The sequence below is a fragment of the Coregonus clupeaformis genome, chromosome 40 (genome assembly GCF_020615455.1).
Source record: "Coregonus clupeaformis isolate EN_2021a chromosome 40, ASM2061545v1, whole genome shotgun sequence".
In the NCBI taxonomy this organism is placed as follows: domain Eukaryota; kingdom Metazoa; phylum Chordata; class Actinopteri; order Salmoniformes; family Salmonidae; genus Coregonus; species Coregonus clupeaformis.
This window is the reverse complement of record NC_059231.1, coordinates 9,749,521-9,768,593: the sequence shown is the minus strand read 5'-3', so window position 1 is coordinate 9,768,593 and position 19,073 is coordinate 9,749,521. Positions and strand designations below refer to the sequence as shown.

At 44.0% G+C, this 19,073-nt stretch overlaps 1 protein-coding gene across 1 annotated transcript in view; it reads right to left on the bottom strand.

The window, feature by feature from the left end:
- Positions 1–7,334: 7,334 nt before the first annotated feature.
- Positions 7,335–19,073, bottom strand: part of si:ch211-67e16.11 — a 29,421-nt gene continuing 17,682 nt past the window's right edge. Inside the window, exons 6-7 of the mRNA XM_041868826.2 lie at positions 10,423–10,641; positions 7,335–7,580 (exon numbers count right to left, since the gene is read on the bottom strand). Of these exons, the coding sequence (XP_041724760.1) occupies positions 7,341–7,580; positions 10,423–10,641 (459 nt within the window). The 3' untranslated portion in view covers positions 7,335–7,340. The remainder of the gene's footprint in view (positions 7,581–10,422; positions 10,642–19,073) is intronic.

Below are 19,073 nucleotides of genomic sequence, written 5' to 3'. Positions count from 1 at the left end.
CAGTACAGTAATAAAGTATAATGCAATACAGTACAGTAATACAGTTCACACTCAAAAAGATTAGCTACTACTGGGGCTAGTTTCATTTATTTACCCAGGAGAGCATATAGCGAGCTACATCTATGGGCTTTTATATAGCTAGCTACATCTATGGGCTTTTATACAGCTAGCTACATCTATGGGCTTTATATAGCTAGCTACATCTATGGGCTTTTATATAGCTAGCTACATCTATGGGCTTTTATATAGCTAGCTACATCTATGGGCTTTATATAGCTAGATACATCTATAGGCTTTTATATAGCTAGCTACATATATGGGCTTTATATAGCTAGCTACATCTATGGGCTTTATATAGCTAGCTACATCCATGGGCTTTATATAGCAAGCTACATCTATGGGATTTTATATAGCAAGCTACATCTATGGGCTTTTATATAGCTAGCTACATCTATGGGCTTTTATATAGCTAGCTACATCTATGGGCTTTATATAGCTAGCTACATCTATGGGCTTTATATAGCTAGCTACATCTATGGGCTTTATATAGATAGCTACATCTATGGGCTTTATATAGATAGCTACATATATGGGCTTTATATAGCTAGCTACATCTATGGGCTTTATATAGCTAGCTACATCTATGGGCTTTTATAGAGCTAGCTACACCTATCGGCTTTTATATAGCAAGCTACATATATGGGCTTTATATAGCTAGCTACATCTATGGGCTTTATATAGCTAGCTACATCTATGGGCTTTATATAGCTAGCTACATCTATGGGCTTCATATAGCTAGCTACATCTATGGGCTTTTATAGAGCTAGCTACACCTATGGGCTTTTATATAGCAAGCTACATATATGGGCTTTATATAGCTAGCTACATCTATGGGCTTTTATAGAGCTAGCTACACCTATGGGCTTTTATATAGCAAGCTACATATATGGGCTTTATATAGCAAACTACATCTATGGGCTTTTATGTTTTTCTGTCGTGCGTAATGTGCAGTAGGCTACAGTATATCTTATGTTATATGTATTGGATAACGGAACAATCATTTGGGCTTCTTGGGGCTTGGGCTCATTAAATGTCGTTAATGTAGGGCTCATAAAATGTATTTACTGTATGGCTCATCAGGCTCAGGTAGCATCAGGTTTGAATTTTCATGCTGATCAAAGCTCTAATCAAATCCAGACATTTATATGCTTTATAATGCTTTTGAATGACACTTCCGGTTTTGGAGGGAATTACCCGGGAGAAAAGTGATTTATTCTCGGGATGGAACATTTTTAGTAGGGACACAGAGTGGTACCAGGAGCAGGGGACAGAGAGAAGAGAAGGTAGGGGACAGAGAGAAGAGAAGGTAGGGGACACAGAGAAGAGAAGTTAGAGGACAGAGAGAAGAGAAGGTAGGGGACACAGAGAAGAGAAGGTTGAGGACAGAGAGAAGAGAAGGTAGGGGACATAGAGAAGAGAAGGTAGAGGACAGAGAGAAGAGAAGGTAGGGGACAGAGAGAAGAGAAGGTAGGCGACACAGAGAAGAGAAGGTAGAGGACAGAGAGAAGAGAAGGTAGGGGACACAGAGAAGAGAAGGTAGGGGACACAGAGACGAGAAGGTACGGGACAGAGAGAAGAGAAGAGAAGGTAGGGGACACAGAGAAGATAAGGTAGGGGACACAGAGAAGGTAGGGGACAGACAGAAGAGAAGGTAGGGGACACAGAGAAGAGAAGGTAGGGGACAGAGAGAAGAGAAGGTAGGGGACAGAGAGAAGAGAAGGTAGGGGACAGAAAGAAGAGAAGGTAGGGCACAGAGAGAAGAGAAGGTAGGGGACACATAGAAGAGAAGGTAGGGGACAGAGAGAAGAGAAGGTAGGGGACAGAGAGAAGAGAAGGTAGGGGACACAGAGAAGAGAAGGTAGGGGACAGAGAGAAAAGAAGGTAGGGGACACAGAGAAGAGAATGTAGGGGACACAGAGAAGAGAAGGTAGGGGACAGAGAGATGAGATGGTAGGGGACAGAGAGAAAAGAAGGTAGGGGACAGAGAGAAGAGAAGGTAGGGAACACGAGAAGGTTGGGTACAGAGAGAAGAGAAGGTAGGGACACAGAGAAGAGAAGGTAGGGGACAGAGAGAAGAGAAGGTAGGGGACACAGAGAAGAGAAGGTAGGGGACAGAGAGAAAAGAAGGTAGGGGACACAGAGAAGAGAATGTAGGGGACACAGAGAAGAGAAGGTAGGGGACAGAGAGAAGAGAAGGTAGGGGACACAGAGAAAAGAAGGTAGGGGACAGAGAGAAGAGAAGGTAGGGAACACAGAGAAGGTTGGGTACAGAGAGAAGAGAAGGTAGGGACACAGAGAAGAGAAGGTAGGGGACAGAGAGAAGAGAAGGTAGGGGACACAGAGAAGAGAAGGTAGGGGACAGAGAGAAGAGAAGGTAGGGGACACAGAGAAGGTAGGGGACAGAGAGAAGAGAAGGTAGGGGACACAGAGAAGAGAATGTAGGGGACAGAGAGAAGAGAAGGTAGGGGACAGAGAGAAGAGAAGGTAGGGGACAGAGAGAAGAGAAGGTAGGGGACACATAGAATATAATGTAGTGGAGAGAAAGAAGAGAAGGTAGGGGACACAGAGAAGGTAGGGGACAGAGAGAAGAGAAGGTAGGGGACAGAGAGAAGAGAAGGTAGGGGACACAGAGAATAGAAGGTAGGGGACAGAGAGAAGAGAAGGTAGGGGACACAGAGAAGGTTGGGAACAGAGAGAAGAGAAGGTAGGGACACAGAGAAGAGAAGGTAGGGGACAGAGAGAAGAGAAGGTAAGGGACACAGAGAAGAGAAGGTAGGGGACAGAGAGAAGAAGTAGGGACAGAGAAGGTAGGGGACAGAGAGAAGAGAAGGTAGGGGACACAGAGAAGAGAAGGTAGGGGACACAGAGAAGAGAAGGTAGGGGACAGAGAGAAGAGAAGGTAGGGGACACAGAGAAGATAATGTAGGGGAGAGAAAGAAGAGAAGGTAGGGGACACAGAGAAGGTAGGGGACAGAGAGAAGAGAAGGTAGGGGACACAGAGAAGAGAAGGTAGGGGACAGAGAGAAGAGAAGGTAGGGGACACAGAGAAGGTAGGGGACAGAGAGAAGAGAAGGTAGGGGAAAGAGAGAAGAGAAGGTAGGGGAACAGAGAAGAGAAGGTAGGGGACAGAGAGAAGATAAGGTAGGGGACAGAGAGAAGAGAAGGTAGGGGACACAGAGAAGAGAAGGTAGGGGACAGAGAGAAGAGAAGGTAGGGGACACAGAGAAGAGAAGGTAGGGGACAGAGAAAATAGACGGTAGGTGACACAGAGAAAGTAGGGGACAGAGAGAAGAGAAGGTAGGGGACAGAGAGAAGAGAAGGTAGGGGACACAGAGAAGAGAAGGTAGGGGACAGAGAGAAGAGAAGGTAGGGGACACAGAGAAGACAAGGTAGGGGACAGAGAGAAGAGAAGGTAGGGGACACCAGGAGCAAAGGACAGATATTGGAGGGAAAGCTGTGCTCGGACTGCTCTCCACTAATGTGTGACTGCAATGGAGACAGTCTGCTCTGAGGACAGGGCTGGAGAGAGTCTGCTCTGAGGACAGGGCTGGAGACAGTCTGCTCTGAGGACAGGGCTGGAGACAGTCTGCTCTGAGGACAGGGCTGGAGACAATCTGCTCTGAAGACAGTGCTGGAGACAGTCTGCTCTGAGGACAGGGCTGGAGTCAGTCTGCTCTGAGGACAGGGCTGGAGACAGTCTGCTCTGAGGACAGGGCTGGAGACAGTCTGTTCTGAGGGCAGAGCTGGAGACAGTCTGCTCTGAGCCAGGGCTGGAGACAATCTGCTCTGAAGACAGTGCTGGAGACAGTCTGCTCTGAGGACAGGGCTGGAGACAGTCTGCTCTGAGGACAGGGCTGGAGACAGTCTGCTCTGAGGACAGGGCTGGAGACAGTCTGCTCTGAGGACAGGGCTGGAGACAGTCTGCTCTGAGCCAGGGCTGGAGACAGTCTGCTCTGAGCCAGGACTGGAGACAGTCTGCTCTGAGGACAGGGCTGGAGACAGTGTGCTCTGAGGACAGGGCTGGAGACAGTCTGCTCTGAGGACAGGGCTGGAGACAGTCTTATCTGAGGACAGGGCTGGAGACAGTCTGCTCTGAGGACAGGGCTGGAGACAGTCTGCTCTGAGGACAGGGCTGGAGACAGTCTGCTCTGAGGACAGGGCTGGAGACAGTCTGCTCTGAGGGAAGGGCTGGAGACAGTCTGCTCTGAGCCAGGGCTGGAGACAGTCTGCTCTGAGCCAGGGCTGGAGACAGTCTGCTCTGAGCCAGGGCTGGAGACAGTCTGCTCTGAGGACAGGGATGGAGACAGTCTGCTCTGAGGACAGGGCTGGAGACAGTCTACTCTGAGGACAGGGCTGGAGACAGTCTGCTCTGAGGACAGGGCTGGAGACAGTGTGCTCTGAGGGCAGGGCTGGAGACAGTCTACTCTGAGGACAGGGCTGGAGACAGTCTGCTCTGAGGACAGGGCTGGAGACAGTCTGCTCAGAGGACAGGGCTGGAGACAGTCTGCTCTGTGGACAGGGCTGGAGACAATCTGCTCTGAGGACAGTGCTGGAGCAGGCTACGTTCTCATCATTAAATCATGGGGCAGTAAGCCAGCGCTGGACAGGGCTGCCTGGGCTGAGAGCTCTGCTGGGCTGGGTTGCTCTGGGAGAAACATAGATTGGTCCTGAAATGTTAAAGCGGGCATGATGTGTTGCAGAGTGGCATTTGTGCGTTTAAAATTGCACCCTATTTCCATAGAGCCCTGGTCAAAAGTAGTGCACTATGTAGGGAATAGGGTGCCATTGGTGACGCGGCCATTGTCACCTTGTTCAGTGACCTAGAGGGAGTAAGTCGCCCAGAGGCGCTGGTGTCCCTTATCTGAACCTCTTTACTGTCTGTGCCCGACCACCATCACCATCACCGAGCTGCCGCTAGCTGGCACAGGACAGGATCGTCCTCCTGGGACTGTTCCCAACTCCTCTACTCACATCGCCCTGTCCGTCACAGAGCGGCCGCGGTGATGATGCTGGGGGTCAGAGCGAGGACAATCAAATACTGTCCCATCCTCGTCCCTCCTACGCTCCCTTCCAACTGTCAGTCCCTCCCTCCGGTCTCTGTGCAGATCTGGAAGTGTCCTTCATTTGGTACAAATTAGGGCTGGGAATTGCCTGGGACCTCATGATACAATATTATCATGATACTTAGGTGCCGGTACGATATGTATTGCGATTCTATATGTATTTCGATTCTCACGATTCTGTATGTATTTCAATTCTCACGATTCTATACGCGTTGCGATTCTCACGATTCTATATGTATTGCGATACTCACGATTCTCACGATTGTATATATTTTGTGATTCGATGCTTGATTGTGATTTGATGTTGTAAACATATTGCTCACTATATGTTAGTTAGTTTTGATCAGTCATAATCAAATAATGTATGTTGGCTCACTATTTAAAAGAAAGAGAACTAAATTTAAACTAGCTGGTACAGCCGACTAGCGCTAGCTAACACTACCTAGCAAAAAAATAAAGACAGGTTGTATTTTTATTTGTTTATTTTATTTTTACTAATCAATACTTGGAGTCAAAGTATCGATTATAATATCGTCAAAAATAATATTGCGATATTTAACTGTACCGAATTTTTCCTCCATCACTTGCACAAATCCTGCGGTTCTATATGTATGTGGGGCGTGCTGGGCTCAAAATATAAACTTAAATAAGGAGGTGTCGTAACAGAACAGACTCACAATGACAACCCATCGTCTAGAGTGTGTGACTGAGGAAGCAACTTACACACAACCAGTGTTTCTGTCTGCGTCGGTTGTCTTCTCTTGTCTTGAGATGTGTGTGTGTGTGTGTGTGTGTGTGTGTGTGTGTGTGTGTGTGTGTGTGTGTGTGTGTGTGTGTCTCTGTGTGTGTGTGTGTGTGTCTGTGTGTGTGTGTGTGTGTGTGTCTGTGTGTGTGTGTGTGTGTGTGTGTGTGTGTGTGTGTGTGTGTGTGTGTATGTGTGTGAGTCTCTGTGTGTTCTTTTCAATTATTTCTGTCCAGCGGTCTGTGTCGGTACTGCTTGTGGTTCTGGTACCACAAGGCGGTGGGGAGGTTCTGATTGTGGTTCTGGTACCACAAGGCGGTGGGTAGGTTCTGGTTGTGGTTCTGGTACCACAAGGCGGTGGGTAGGTTCTGGTTGTGGTTCTGGTACCACAAGGCGGTGGGAAGGTTCTGGTTCTGGTTCTGGTACCACAAGGCGGTGGGAAGGTGCTGGTTGTGGTTCTGGTACCACAAGGCGGTGGGTAGGTTCTGGTTGTGGTTCTGGTACCACAAGGTGGTGGGTAGGTTCTGGTTGTGGTTCTGGTACCACAAGGCGGTGGGAAGGTTCTGGTTGTGGTTCTGGTACCACAAGGCGGTGGGAAGGTGCTGGTTGTGGTTCTGGTACCACAAGGTGGTGGGGAGGTTCTGGTTGTGGTTCTGGTACCACAAGGCGGTGGGTAGGTTCTGGTTGTGGTTCTGGTACCACAAGGTGGTGGGAAGGTTCTGGTTGTGGTTCTGGTACCACAAGGCGGTGGGAAGGTGCTGGTTGTGGTTCTGGTACCACAAGGTGGTGGGAAGGTTCTGGTTGTGGTTCTGGTACAACAAGGTGGTGGGAAGGTTCTGGTTGTGGTTCTGGTACCACAAGGTGGTGGGAAGGTGCTGGTTGTGGTTCTGGTAACACAGACCGATGGGGGGGTTCTAGTTGTGGTTCTGGTACCAAAGGGTGGTGGGGAGGTTCTGGTCCTGACACGATAGGGCAGTAGGGAGGTTCTGGTTCTGGTATCACAGTGTGGTAGGGATGTTCTGGTTCTTGTTGTGGTTCTGGTATCACAGGGCGGTGAGGAGGTTCTGGTTGCGGTTCTGGTACCACAGGGCAGAGGGGAGGTTCTGGTTGTGGTTCTGGTACCACAGGTCGGTGGAGAGGTTCTAGTTGTGGTTGTGGTACCACATGGCGTTGGGATGGTTCTGGTTCTGGTACCACAGGGCGGTGAGGAGGTTCTAGTTGTGGTTCTGGTACCACATGGCGGTGGGTAGGTTCTGGTTGTGGGTCTGGTACCACAGGGCGGTGGCGTGGTTCTGACTCTGGTACCATAGGGCGGTGAGGAGGTTCTAGTTGTGGTTCTGGTACCACAGGGCGGTGGGTAGGTTCTGGTTCTGGTTCTGGTACCACAGGGTGGTGAGGAGGTTCTGGTTGTGGTTCTGGTACCACAGGGCGATGGGGAGGTTCTGGTTTTGGTACCACAGGGTGGTAGGGAGGTTCTAGTTGTGGTTCTGGTACCACAGCGCGGGGGGTAGGTTCTGGTTCTGGTACCACAGGGCGGGGGGGAGGTTCTGGTTCTGGTTCTGGTACCACAGGGCGGTGGGGAGGTTCTGACAGCCCATGTACTCCTTCCTCATCTCTGCTTCGCTCAGAGGGGGCGTGGTGTTACAGGGAGCACCAGATAGGGTGACGTTCAATAGGCTGGCTTTGGGGTCTAGGAGGCGGGACATCCCTGAATCCTGAGAAGAGATTGGAGGAAGAAGAGGCAGGTCAAACGATTGATGGTGGTGGTGTGATCTCCACTTTATGCATTATTGCAAGAACATCATTTTGGCACCCTCATACCAATTTAACAGCTTCACCCTAGATCATTTAGTTTATCTCTTCTCAGTGGGTAACGCTGGCTGTAATCACATCGTTTTAATCCCTTTTGCCCACTGGTTTACCCCTAACACATTCAGATGTTTATAACATGCCTTACTCAGGTGGTCTATAAGACACATTGTAGGGTGTGTGTTGTGTAGGGTGTGTGTTGTGTAGGGTGTGTGTTGTGTAGGGTGTGTGTTGTGTAGGGTGTGTGTTGTGTGTTGTGTAGGGTGTGTGTTGTGTAGAGTGTGTGTTGTGGTAGGGTGTGTGTTGTGTAGAGTGTGTGTTGTGTAGAGTGTGTGTTGTGTAGAGTGTGTGTTGTGTAGGGTGTGTGTTGTGTAGGGTGTGTGTTGTGGTAGGGTGTGTGTTGTGTAGGGTGTGTGTTGTATAGGGTGTGTGTTGTGTAGGGTGTGTGTTGTGTAGGGTGTGTGTTGTGTAGGGTGTGTGTTGTGTAGGGTGTGTGTTGTGTGTTGTGTAGGGTGTGAGTTGTGTAGGGTGTGTGTTGTATAGGGTGTGTGTTGTGTAGGGTGTGTGTTGTGTAGGGTGTGTGTTGTGTAGGGTGTGTGTTGTATAGGGTGTGTGTTGTGTAGGGTGTGTGTTGTGTAGGGTGTGTGTTGTGTAGGGTGTGTGTTGTATAGGGTGTGTGTTGTGTAGGGTGTGTGTTGTGTAGGGTGTGTGTTGTGTAGGGTGTGTGTTGTGTAGGGTGTGTGTTGTGTAGGGTGTGTGTTGTGTAGGGTGTGTGTTGTGTGTTGTGTAGGGTGTGTGTTGTGTAGGGTGTGTGTTGTGTAGGGTGTGTGTTGTGTAGGGTGTGTGTTGTGTGTTGTGTAGGGTGTGTGTTGTGTAGGGTGTGTGTTGTGTAGGGTGTGTGTTGTGTAGGGTGTGTGTTGTGTGTATAGTGTGTGTTGTGTAGAGTGTGTGTTGTGTAGGGTGTGTGTTGTGTATAGTGTGTGTTGTGTAGGGTGTGTGTTGTGTAGGGTGTGTGTTGTGTAGGGTGTGTGTTGTGGTAGGGTGTGTGTTGTGTAGGGTGTGTGTTGTGTAGGATGTGTGTTGTGTAGGGTGTGTGTTGTGTAGGGTGTGTGTTGTGTAGGGTGTGTGTTGTGTAGGGTGTGTGTTGTGTAGGGTGTGTGTTGTGTAGGGTGTGTGTTGTGTAGGGTGTGTATTGTGTGTTGTGTAGGGTGTGTGTTGTGTAGGGTGTGTGTTGTGTGTTGTGTAGGGTGTGTGTTGTGTAGGGTGTGTGTTGTGTAGGGTGTGTATTGTGTGTTGTGTAGGGTGTGTGTTGTGTAGGGTGTGTATTGTGTGTTGTGTAGGGTGTGTGTTGTGTAGGGTGTGTGTTGTGTAGGGTGTGTGTTGTGTAGGGTGTGTGTTGTGTAGGGTGTGTGTTGTGTAGTGTGTGTTGTGTAGGGGGTGTGTGTTGTGTAGGGTGTGTGTTGTGTAGGGTGTGTGTTGTGTAGGTGTGTGTGTTGTGTAGGGTGTGTTAGTGTGTGTTGTGTAGGGTGTGTGTTGTGTAGGGTGTGTGTTGTGTAGGGTGTGTGTTGTGTAGGGTGTGTGTTGTGTAGGGGTGTGTATTGTGTGTTGTGTAGGGGTGTGTGTTGTGTAGGGTGTGTGTTGTGTAGGGTGTGTGTTGTGTAGGGTGTGTGTTGTTTTGGGTGTGTGTTGTGTAGGGTGTGTGTTGTGTAGGGTGTGTGTTGTGTAGGGTGTGTGTTGTGTAGGGTGTGTGTTGTGTAGGGTGTGTGTTGTGTAGGGTGTGTGTTGTGTAGGGTGTGTGTTGTGTAGGGTGTGTGTTGTGTAGGGTGTGTGTTGTGTAGGGTGTGTGTTGTGTAGGGTGTGTGTTGTGTAGGGTGTGGGTTGTGTAGGGTGTGTGTTGTGTAGGGTGTGTGTTGTGTAGGGTGTGTATTGTGTGTTGTGTAGGGTGTGTGTTGTGTAGGGTGTGGGTTGTGTAGGGTGTGTGTTGTGTAGGGTGTGTGTTGTGTAGGGTGTGTGTTGTGTAGGGTGTGTGTTGTGTAGGGTGTGTATTGTGTGTTGTGTAGGGTGTGTGTTGTGTAGGGTGTGGGTTGTGTAGGGTGTGTGTTGTGTAGGGTGTGTGTTGTGTAGGGTGTGTATTGTGTGTTGAAAGTTTGCAAGCCCTGCCACATCCGACGAGCATCAGAGACGGTGTAGTACGATTCGATCTTGGTCCTATATTGACGCTTTGCCTGTTTGATGGTTAGTTGGAGGGCATAGAGATATTTCATATAAGCGTCCAGGTTAGTGTCCCGCTCCTTGAAAGCGGCAGCTCTAGCCTTTAGCTCAGAGCGGATGTTGCCTGTAATCCATGGCTTCTGGTTGCAGGGTGTGTATTACATTTACATTTACGTCATTTAGCGGACGCTCTTATCCAGAGCGACTTACAAATTGGTGCATTCACCTTATAGCCAGTCGGATAACCACTTTACAAAAATAAAAAATTTTAAATAATTTTTTTCATTCTTATTTATTTTGATTTTTGTTTTTAAAATATATATATATATATTTTTTTATTTTTTATTTTTTTGGGGGGGTGGGGTGGGGTAAGGGGGGGGGTTAGAAGGATTACTTTATCCTATCCCAGGTATTCCTTAAAGAGGTGGGGTTTCAAGTGTCTCCGGAAGGTGGTGAGTGGGTGTGCAGAGTGGGTGTGTGTGTTGCGTACCTTACTGAGGTGGTCTGTAAGGCACTGTGCAGGGTTTTGTTACATACCTTACTGAGGTGGTCGATAAGGCATGTTGCTGGGTGCAGCGAGGCCCAGCTGTTGGCCACGTTGAGCAGCACCACGTTGAGGTGTTTCAGAGATCCTTTCAGTCTCTTACTGAGCGCCCCGCTGTAACTCTGCTCTACGAAGACCAGTACCCGTCTAGCTCTGCAGCCTGCCAGGTCCGCCAGCAGCTCTCCCACGCTGTAACGCTCCTTCAGGTCCGCCTGCATGGGGAGGAAAACCAAATGATCACCCCATCACTGTATATCTAAACATACAGGTACATAGGGAGACAAGCGATCAGTCCGCCAGTCAGTCAAACCACACCCTCCTCTCACAGTCTTATGGTCAATTACTCTTGTTTCTTGACCCTTGAGTCTTATGTTCAATGCCAGCATGAGAAGCGCACAGGTGTTCTCAAAGTTCATTGCCTCTGTAGGTTAAATCGAATAACCTATACGGTTTAACCTCAGAACCCAAAACCAATTCTGCCATGAGATTAGTTCAAACCTGTTCAAATTGACATCAAAAGGATGGAGCATGAAATTATTATTAGCAACAAATCCTAGCGGGTGCTAGATTGATGAGTCAGAAGGTGTTGTGGATCGGGGATGTACTGGAGCTGATCGGAGGCCCAGTGGGACAGGCATTCGAGAGAATACTACATAAATATGTCCAGCAGCTTTCCCTCCTGCAGGCTTTCACTGTCTGTTCTTCTGCTCCTGATCCTGTATGGTCTCTATAGTCTCTATGGTCTCTATAGTCTCTATAGTCTCTATAGTCTCTATAGTCTCTATGGTCTCTATGGTCTCTATAGTCTCTATAGTCTCTATAGTCTCTATGTTCTCTATGGTCTCTATAGTCTCTATGGTCTCTATAGTCTCTATAGTCTCTATGGTCTCTATAGTCTCTATAGTCTCTATGGTCTCTTATGTTCTCTATGTGTCTCTATGGTCTCTATAGTCTCTATAGTCTCTATAGTCTCTATGTTCTCTATGGTCTCTATAGTCTCTATGTTCTCTATGGTCTCTATAGTCTCTATGGTCTCCATAGTCTCTATAGTCTCTATGGTCTCTATAGTCTCTATGGTCTCTATAGTCTCTATAGTCTCTATAGTCTCTATGTTCTCTATGGTCTCTATAGTCTCTATGGTCTCTATAGTCTCTATAGTCTCTATGGTCTATATAGTCTCTATGGTCTCTATAGTCTCTATGTTCTCTATGGTCTCTATAGTCTCTATGGTCTCTATAGTCTCTATAGTCTCTATGGTCTCTATAGTCTCTATGGTCTCTATAGTCTCTATAGTCTCTATGGTCTCTATAGTCTCTATGTTCTCTATGGTCTCTATAGTCTCTATGGTCTCTATAGTCTCTATAGTCTCTATGGTCTCTATAGTCTCTATGGTCTCTATAGTCTCTATAGTCTCTATGGTCTCTATAGTCTCTATAGTCTCTATGGTCTCTATAGTCTCTATGGTCTCTATAGTCTCTATAGTCTCTATGGTCTCTATGGTCTCTATGGTCTCTATGGTCTCTATAGTCTCTATAGTCTCTATGGTCTCTATAGTCTCTATAGTCTCTATGGTCTCTATGGTCTCTATGGTCTCTATGGTCTCTATAGTCTCTATAGTCTCTATAGTCTCTATAGTCTCTATAGTCTCTATGGTCTCTATGGTCTCTATAGTCTCTATAGTCTCTATAGTCTCTATGTTCTCTATGGTCTCTATAGTCTCTATGTTCTCTATGGTCTCTATAGTCTCTATGGTCTCTATAGTCTCTATAGTCTCTATGGTCTCTATGGTCTCTATGGTCTCTATGGTCTCTATAGTCTCTATAGTCTCTATATTCTCTATAATCTCTATAGTCTCTATAGTCTCTATGGTCTCTATGGTCTCTATGGTCTCTATAGTCTCTATGGTCTCTATGGTCTCTATAGTCTCTATAGTCTCTATAGTCTCTATGGTCTCTATGGTCTCTATAGTCTCTATAGTCTCTATATTCTCTATAATCTCTATAGTCTCTATAGTCTCTATGGTCTCTATAGTCTCTATGGTCTCTATAGTCTCTATAGTCTCTATGGTCTCTATGGTCTCTATAGTCTCTATAGTCTCTATATTCTCTATAGTCTCTATAGTCTCTATAGTCTCTATAGTCTCTATATTCTCTATAGTCTCTATGGTCTCTATGGTCTCTATAGTCTCTATGGTCTCTATAGTCTCTATAGTCTCTATAGTCTCTATGGTCTCTATGGTCTCTATAGTCTCTATGGTCTCTATAGTCTATATAGTCTCTATAGTCTCTATTGTCTCTTTGGTCTCTATGGTCTCTATGGTCTCTATAGTCTCTATAGTCTCTATAGTCTCTATGGTCTCTATGGTTTCTATGGTCTCTATGGTCTCTATAGTCTCTATGGTCTCTATGGTCTCTAAAGTCTCTATAGTCTCTATAGTCTCTATGGTCTCTATGGTCTCTATAGTCTCTATAGTCTCTATAGTCTCTATGGTCTCTATAGTCTATATAGTCTCTATGGTCTCTATAGTCTCTATAGTCTCTATGGTCTCTATAGTCTCTATGGTCTCTATGGTCTCTATAGTCTCTATAGTCTCTATGGTCTCTATGGTCTCTATGGTCTCTATAGTCTCTATAGTCTCTATAGTCTCTATGGTCTCTATGGTCTCTATAGTCTCTATAGTCTCTATGGTCTCTATGGTCTCTATGGTCTTTATGGTCTCTATGGTCTCTATGGTCTCTATAGTCTCTATAGTCTCTATAGTCTATATGGTCTCTATGGTCTCTATGGTCTCTATAGTCTCTATAGTCTATATAGTCTCTATAGTCTCTATAGTCTCTATAGTCTCTATGGTCTCTATAGTCTCTATAGTCTCTATAGTCTCTATAGTCTCTATAGTCTCTATAGTCTCTATGATCTCTAAAGTCTCTATATTCTCTATAGTCTCTATGGTCTCTATGGTCTCTATAGTCTCTATAGTCTCTATGGTCTCTATGGTCTCTATAGTCTCTATGGTCTATATAGTCTCTATGGTCTCTATGGTCTCTATAGTCTCTATGGTCTCTATGGTCTCTATGGTCTCTATAGTCTCTATGGTCTCTATGGTCTCTATAGTCTCTATGGTCTCTATAGTCTCTATAGTCTCTATAGTCTCTATGGTCTCTATGGTCTCTATAGTCTCTATAGTCTCTATATTCTCTATAGTCTCTATAGTCTCTATAGTCTCTATGGTCTCTATAGTCTCTATGGTCTCTATGGTCTCTATAGTCTCTATAGTCTCTATGGTCTCTATGGTCTCTATAGTCTCTATGGTCTCTATATTCTCTATAGTCGCTATAGTCTCTATAGTCTCTATAGTCTCTATAGTCTCTATATTCTCTATAGTCTCTATAGTCTCTATAGTCTCTATAGTCTATATAGTCTCTATAGTCTCTATAGTCTCTATATTCTCTATGGTCTCTATAGTCTCTATAGTCTCTATGGTCTCTATAGTCTCTATGGTCTCTATGGTCTCTATGGTCTCTATATTCTTTATAGTCTCTATAGTCTCTATGGTCTCTATAGTCTCTATAGTCTCTATAGTCTCTATATTCTCTATAGTCTCTATAGTCTATATAGTCTCTATAGTCTATATGGTCTCTATAGTCTCTATGGTCTCTATATTCTCTATGGTCTCTATAGTCTCTATGGTCTCTATGGTCTCTATAGTCTCTATGGTCTCTATAGTCTCTATGGTCTCTATAGTCTCTATAGTCTCTATAGTCTCTATGGTCTCTATAGTCTCTATAGTCTCTATGGTCTCTATAGTCTCTATAGTCTCTATATTCTCTATAGTCTCTATGGTCTCTATGGTCTCTATAGTCTCTATAGTCTCTATAGTCTCTATAGTCTCTATGGTCTCTATAGTCTCTTTGGTCTCTATGGTCTCTATGGTCTCTATAGTCTCTATAGTCTCTATAGTCTCTATAGTCTCTATAGTCTCTATGGTCTCTATAGTCTCTATAGTCTCTATGGTCTCTATAGTCTCTATAGTCTCTATGGTCTCTATGGTCTCTATAGTCTCTATGGTCTCTATGGTCTCTATGGTCTCTATGGTCTCTATGGTCTCTATAGTCTCTATTGTCTCTATGGTCTCTATGGTCTCTATAGTCTCTATGGTCTCTATAGTCTCTATAGTCTATATAGTCTATATAGTCTCTATAGTCTCTATGGTCTCTATGGTCTCTATAGTCTCTATAGTCTCTATGGTCTCTATGGTCTCTATAGTCTCTATAGTCTCTATAGTCTCTATGGTCTCTATGGTCTCTATAGTCTCTATAGTCTCTATGGTCTCTATAGTCTCTATGGTCTCTATGGTCTCCATAGTCTCTAGTCTCTATAGTCTCTATAGTCTCTATAGTCTCTATAGTCTCTATAGTCTCTATATTCTCTATGGTCTCTATAGTCTCTATAGTCTCTATGGTCTCTATAGTCTCTATGGTCTCTATGGTCTCTATAGTCTCTATAGTCTCTATGGTCTCTATGGTCTCTATAGTCTCTATGGTCTCTGTTCTCTATAGTCTCTATAGTCTCTATGGTCTCTATAGTCTCTATGGTCTCTATGGTCTCTATGGTCTCTATGGTCTCTATAGTCTCTATAGTCTCTATGGTCTCTATGGTCTCTATGGTCTCTATAGTCTCTATGGTCTCTATGGTCTCTATAGTCTCTATGGTCTCTATGGTCTCTATAGTCTCTATAGTCTATATATACTCTATAGTCTCTATAGTCTCTATAGTCTCTATGGTCTCTATAGTCTCTATAGTCTCTATGGTCTCTATGGTCTCTATGGTCTCTATAGTCTCTATAGTCTCTATGGTCTCTATAGTCTCTATAGTCTCTATAGTCTCTATGGTCTCTATGGTCTCTATAGTCTCTATAGTCTCTATAGTCTCTATGGTCTCTATAGTCTATATAGTCTCTATGGTCTCTATAGTCTCTATGGTCTCTATAGTCTCTATGGTCTCTATGGTCTCTATAGTCTCTATAGTCTCTATGGTCTCTATGGTCTCTATGGTCTCTATGGTCTCTATAGTCTCTATAGTCTCTATGGTCTCTATAGTCTCTATAGTCTCTATGGTCTCTATGGTCTCTATAGTCTCTATGGTCTCTATGGTCTCTATGGTCTCTATGGTCTCTATAGTCTCTATTGTCTCTATGGTCTTTATAGTCTCTATAGTCTCTATGGTCTCTATAGTCTCTATAGTCTCTATGGTCTCTATAGTCTCTATAGTCTCTATAGTCTCATATTCTCTATAGTCTCTATGGTCTCTATGGACTCTATGGTCTATATGGTCTCTATAGTCTCTATGGTCTCTATAGTCTCTATAGTCTCTATGGTCTCTATGGTCTCTATAGTCTCTATAGTCTCTATATTCTCTATAGTCTCTATAGTCTCTATAGTCTCTATAGTCTCTATATTCTCTATAGTCTCTATGGTCTCTATGGACTCTATGGTCTCTATGGTCTCTATAGTCTCTATAGTCTCTATAGTCTCTATGGTCTCTATGGTCTCTATAGTCTCTATGGTCTCTATAGTCTATATAGTCTCTATAGTCTCTATTGTCTCTTTGGTCTCTATGGTCTCTATGGTCTCTATAGTCTCTATAGTCTCTATAGTCTCTATGGTCTCTATGGTTTCTATGGTCTCTATGGTCTCTATAGTCTCTATGGTCTCTATGGTCTCTAAAGTCTCTATAGTCTCTATAGTCTCTATGGTCTCTATGGTCTCTATAGTCTCTATAGTCTCTATAGTCTCTATGGTCTCTATAGTCTATATAGTCTCTATGGTCTCTATAGTCTCTATAGTCTCTATGGTCTCTATAGTCTCTATGGTCTCTATGGTCTCTATAGTCTCTATAGTCTCTATGGTCTCTATGGTCTCTATAGTCTCTATAGTCTCTATAGTCTCTATAGTCTTCTATGGTCTCTATGGTCTCTATAGTCTCTATAGTCTCTATGGTCTCTATGGTCTCTATGGTCTTTATGGTCTCTATGGTCTCTATGGTCTCTATAGTCTCTATAGTCTCTATAGTCTATATGGTCTCTATGGTCTCTATGGTCTCTATAGTCTCTATAGTCTATATAGTCTCTATAGTCTCTATAGTCTCTATAGTCTCTATGGTCTCTATAGTCTCTATAGTCTCTATAGTCTCTATAGTCTCTATAGTCTCTATAGTCTCTATGATCTCTAAAGTCTCTATATTCTCTATAGTCTCTATGGTCTCTATGGTCTCTATAGTCTCTATAGTCTCTATGGTCTCTATGGTCTCTATAGTCTCTATGGTCTATATAGTCTCTATGGTCTCTATGGTCTCTATAGTCTCTATGGTCTCTATGGTCTCTATGGTCTCTATAGTCTCTATAGTCTCTATGGTCTCTATAGTCTCTATGGTCTCTATAGTCTCTATAGTCTCTATAGTCTCTATGGTCTCTATAGTCTCTATAGTCTCTATAGTCTCTATAGTCTCTATAGTCTCTATAGTCTCTATGGTCTCTATAGTCTCTATAGTCTCTATGGTCTCTATGGTCTCTATAGTCTCTATGGTCTCTATATTCTCTATAGTCGCTATAGTCTCTATAGTCTCTATAGTCTCTATAGTCTCTATATTCTCTATAGTCTCTATAGTCTCTATAGTCTCTATAGTCTATATAGTCTCTATAGTCTCTATAGTCTCTATATTCTCTATGGTCTCTATAGTCTCTATAGTCTCTATGGTCTCTATAGTCTCTATGGTCTCTATGGTCTCTATAGTCTCTATATTCTTTATAGTCTCTATAGTCTCTATGGTCTCTATAGTCTCTATAGGTCTCTATAGTCTCTATATTCTCTATAGTCTCTATAGTTCTATAGGTCTCTATAGTCTATATGGTCTCTATAGTCTCTATATGGTCTCTATATTCTCTATGGTCTCTATAGTCTCTATGGTCTCTATGGTCTCTATAGTCTCCCATGGTCTCTATAGTCTCTATGGTCTCTATAGTCTCTATAGTCTCTATAGTCTCTATGGTCTCTATAGTCTCTATAGTCTCTATGGTCTCTATAGTCTCTATAGTCTCTATATTCTCTATAGTCTCTATGGTCTCTATGGTCTCTATAGTCTCTATAGTCTCTATAGTCTCTATAGTCTCTATGGTCTCTATAGTCTCTTTGGTCTCTATGGTCTCTATGGTCTCTATAGTCTCTATAGTCTCTATAGTCTCTATAGTCTCTATAGTCTCTATGGTCTCTATAGTCTCTATAGTCTCTATGGTCTCTATAGCTCTAGTCTCTATGGTCTCTATGGTCTCTATAGTCTCTATGGTCTCTATGGTCTCTATGGTCTCTATGGTCTCTATGGTCTCTATGGTCTCTATAGTCTCTATTGTCTCTATGGTCTCTATGGTCTATAGTCTCTATGGTCTCTATAGTCTCTATAGTCTCTATAGTCTATATAGTCTCTATAGTCTCTATGGTCCCTATGGTCTCATAGTCTCTATAGTCTCTATGGTCTCATGGTCTCTATAGTCTCTATAGTCTCTATAGTCTCTATGGTCTCTATGGTCTCTATAGTCTCTATAGTCTCTATGGTCTCTATAGTCTCTATGGTCTCTATGGTCTCTATAGTCTCTATAGTCTCTATGGTCTCTATAGTCTCTATGGTCTCTATGGTCTCTATGGTCTCTATAGTCTCTATAGTCTCTATATTCTCTATAGTCGCTATAGTCTCTATAGTCTCTATAGTCTCTATAGTCTCTATAGTCTCTATATTCTCTATAGTCTCTATAGTCTCTATAGTCTCTATAGTCTCTATAGTCTCTATATTCTCTATGGTCTCTATAGTCTCTATAGTCTCTATGGTCTCTATAGTCTCTATGGTCTCTATGGTCTCTATAGTCTCTATAGTCTCTATGGTCTCTATAGTCTCTATGGTCTCTATGGTCTCTATAGTCTCTATAGTCTCTATGGTCTCTATGGTCTCTATAGTCTCTATGGTCTCTGTTCTCTATAGTCTCTATAGTCTCTATGGTCTCTATAGTCTCTATGGTCTCTATGGTCTCTATGGTCTCTATGGTCTCTATAGTCTCTATAGTCTCTATGGTCTCTATAGTCTCTATGGTCTCTATAGTCTCTATGGTCTCTATGGTTCTATAGTCTCTATGGTCTCTATGGTCTCATAGTCTCTATAGTCTCATACATAGTCTCTATAGTCTCTATAGTCTCATGGTCTCTATAGTCTCTATAGTCTCTATGGTCTCTATGGTCTCTATAGTCTCTATAGTCTCTATGGTCTCTATAGTCTCTATAGTCTCTATAGTCTCTATGGTCTCTATGGTCTCTATAGTCTCTATAGTCTCTATAGTCTCTATGGTCTCTATAGTCTATATAGTCTCTATGGTCTCTATAGTCTCTATGGTCTCTATAGTCTCTATGGTCTCTATGGTCTCTATAGTCTCTATAGTCTCTATGGTCTCTATGGTCTCTATGGTCTCTATAGTCTCTATAGTCTCTATGGTCTCTATAGTCTCTATAGTCTCTATGGTCTCTATGGTCTCTATAGTCTCTATGGTCTCTATGGTCTCTATGGTCTCTATGGTCTCTATGGTCTCTATAGTCTCTATTGTCTCTAT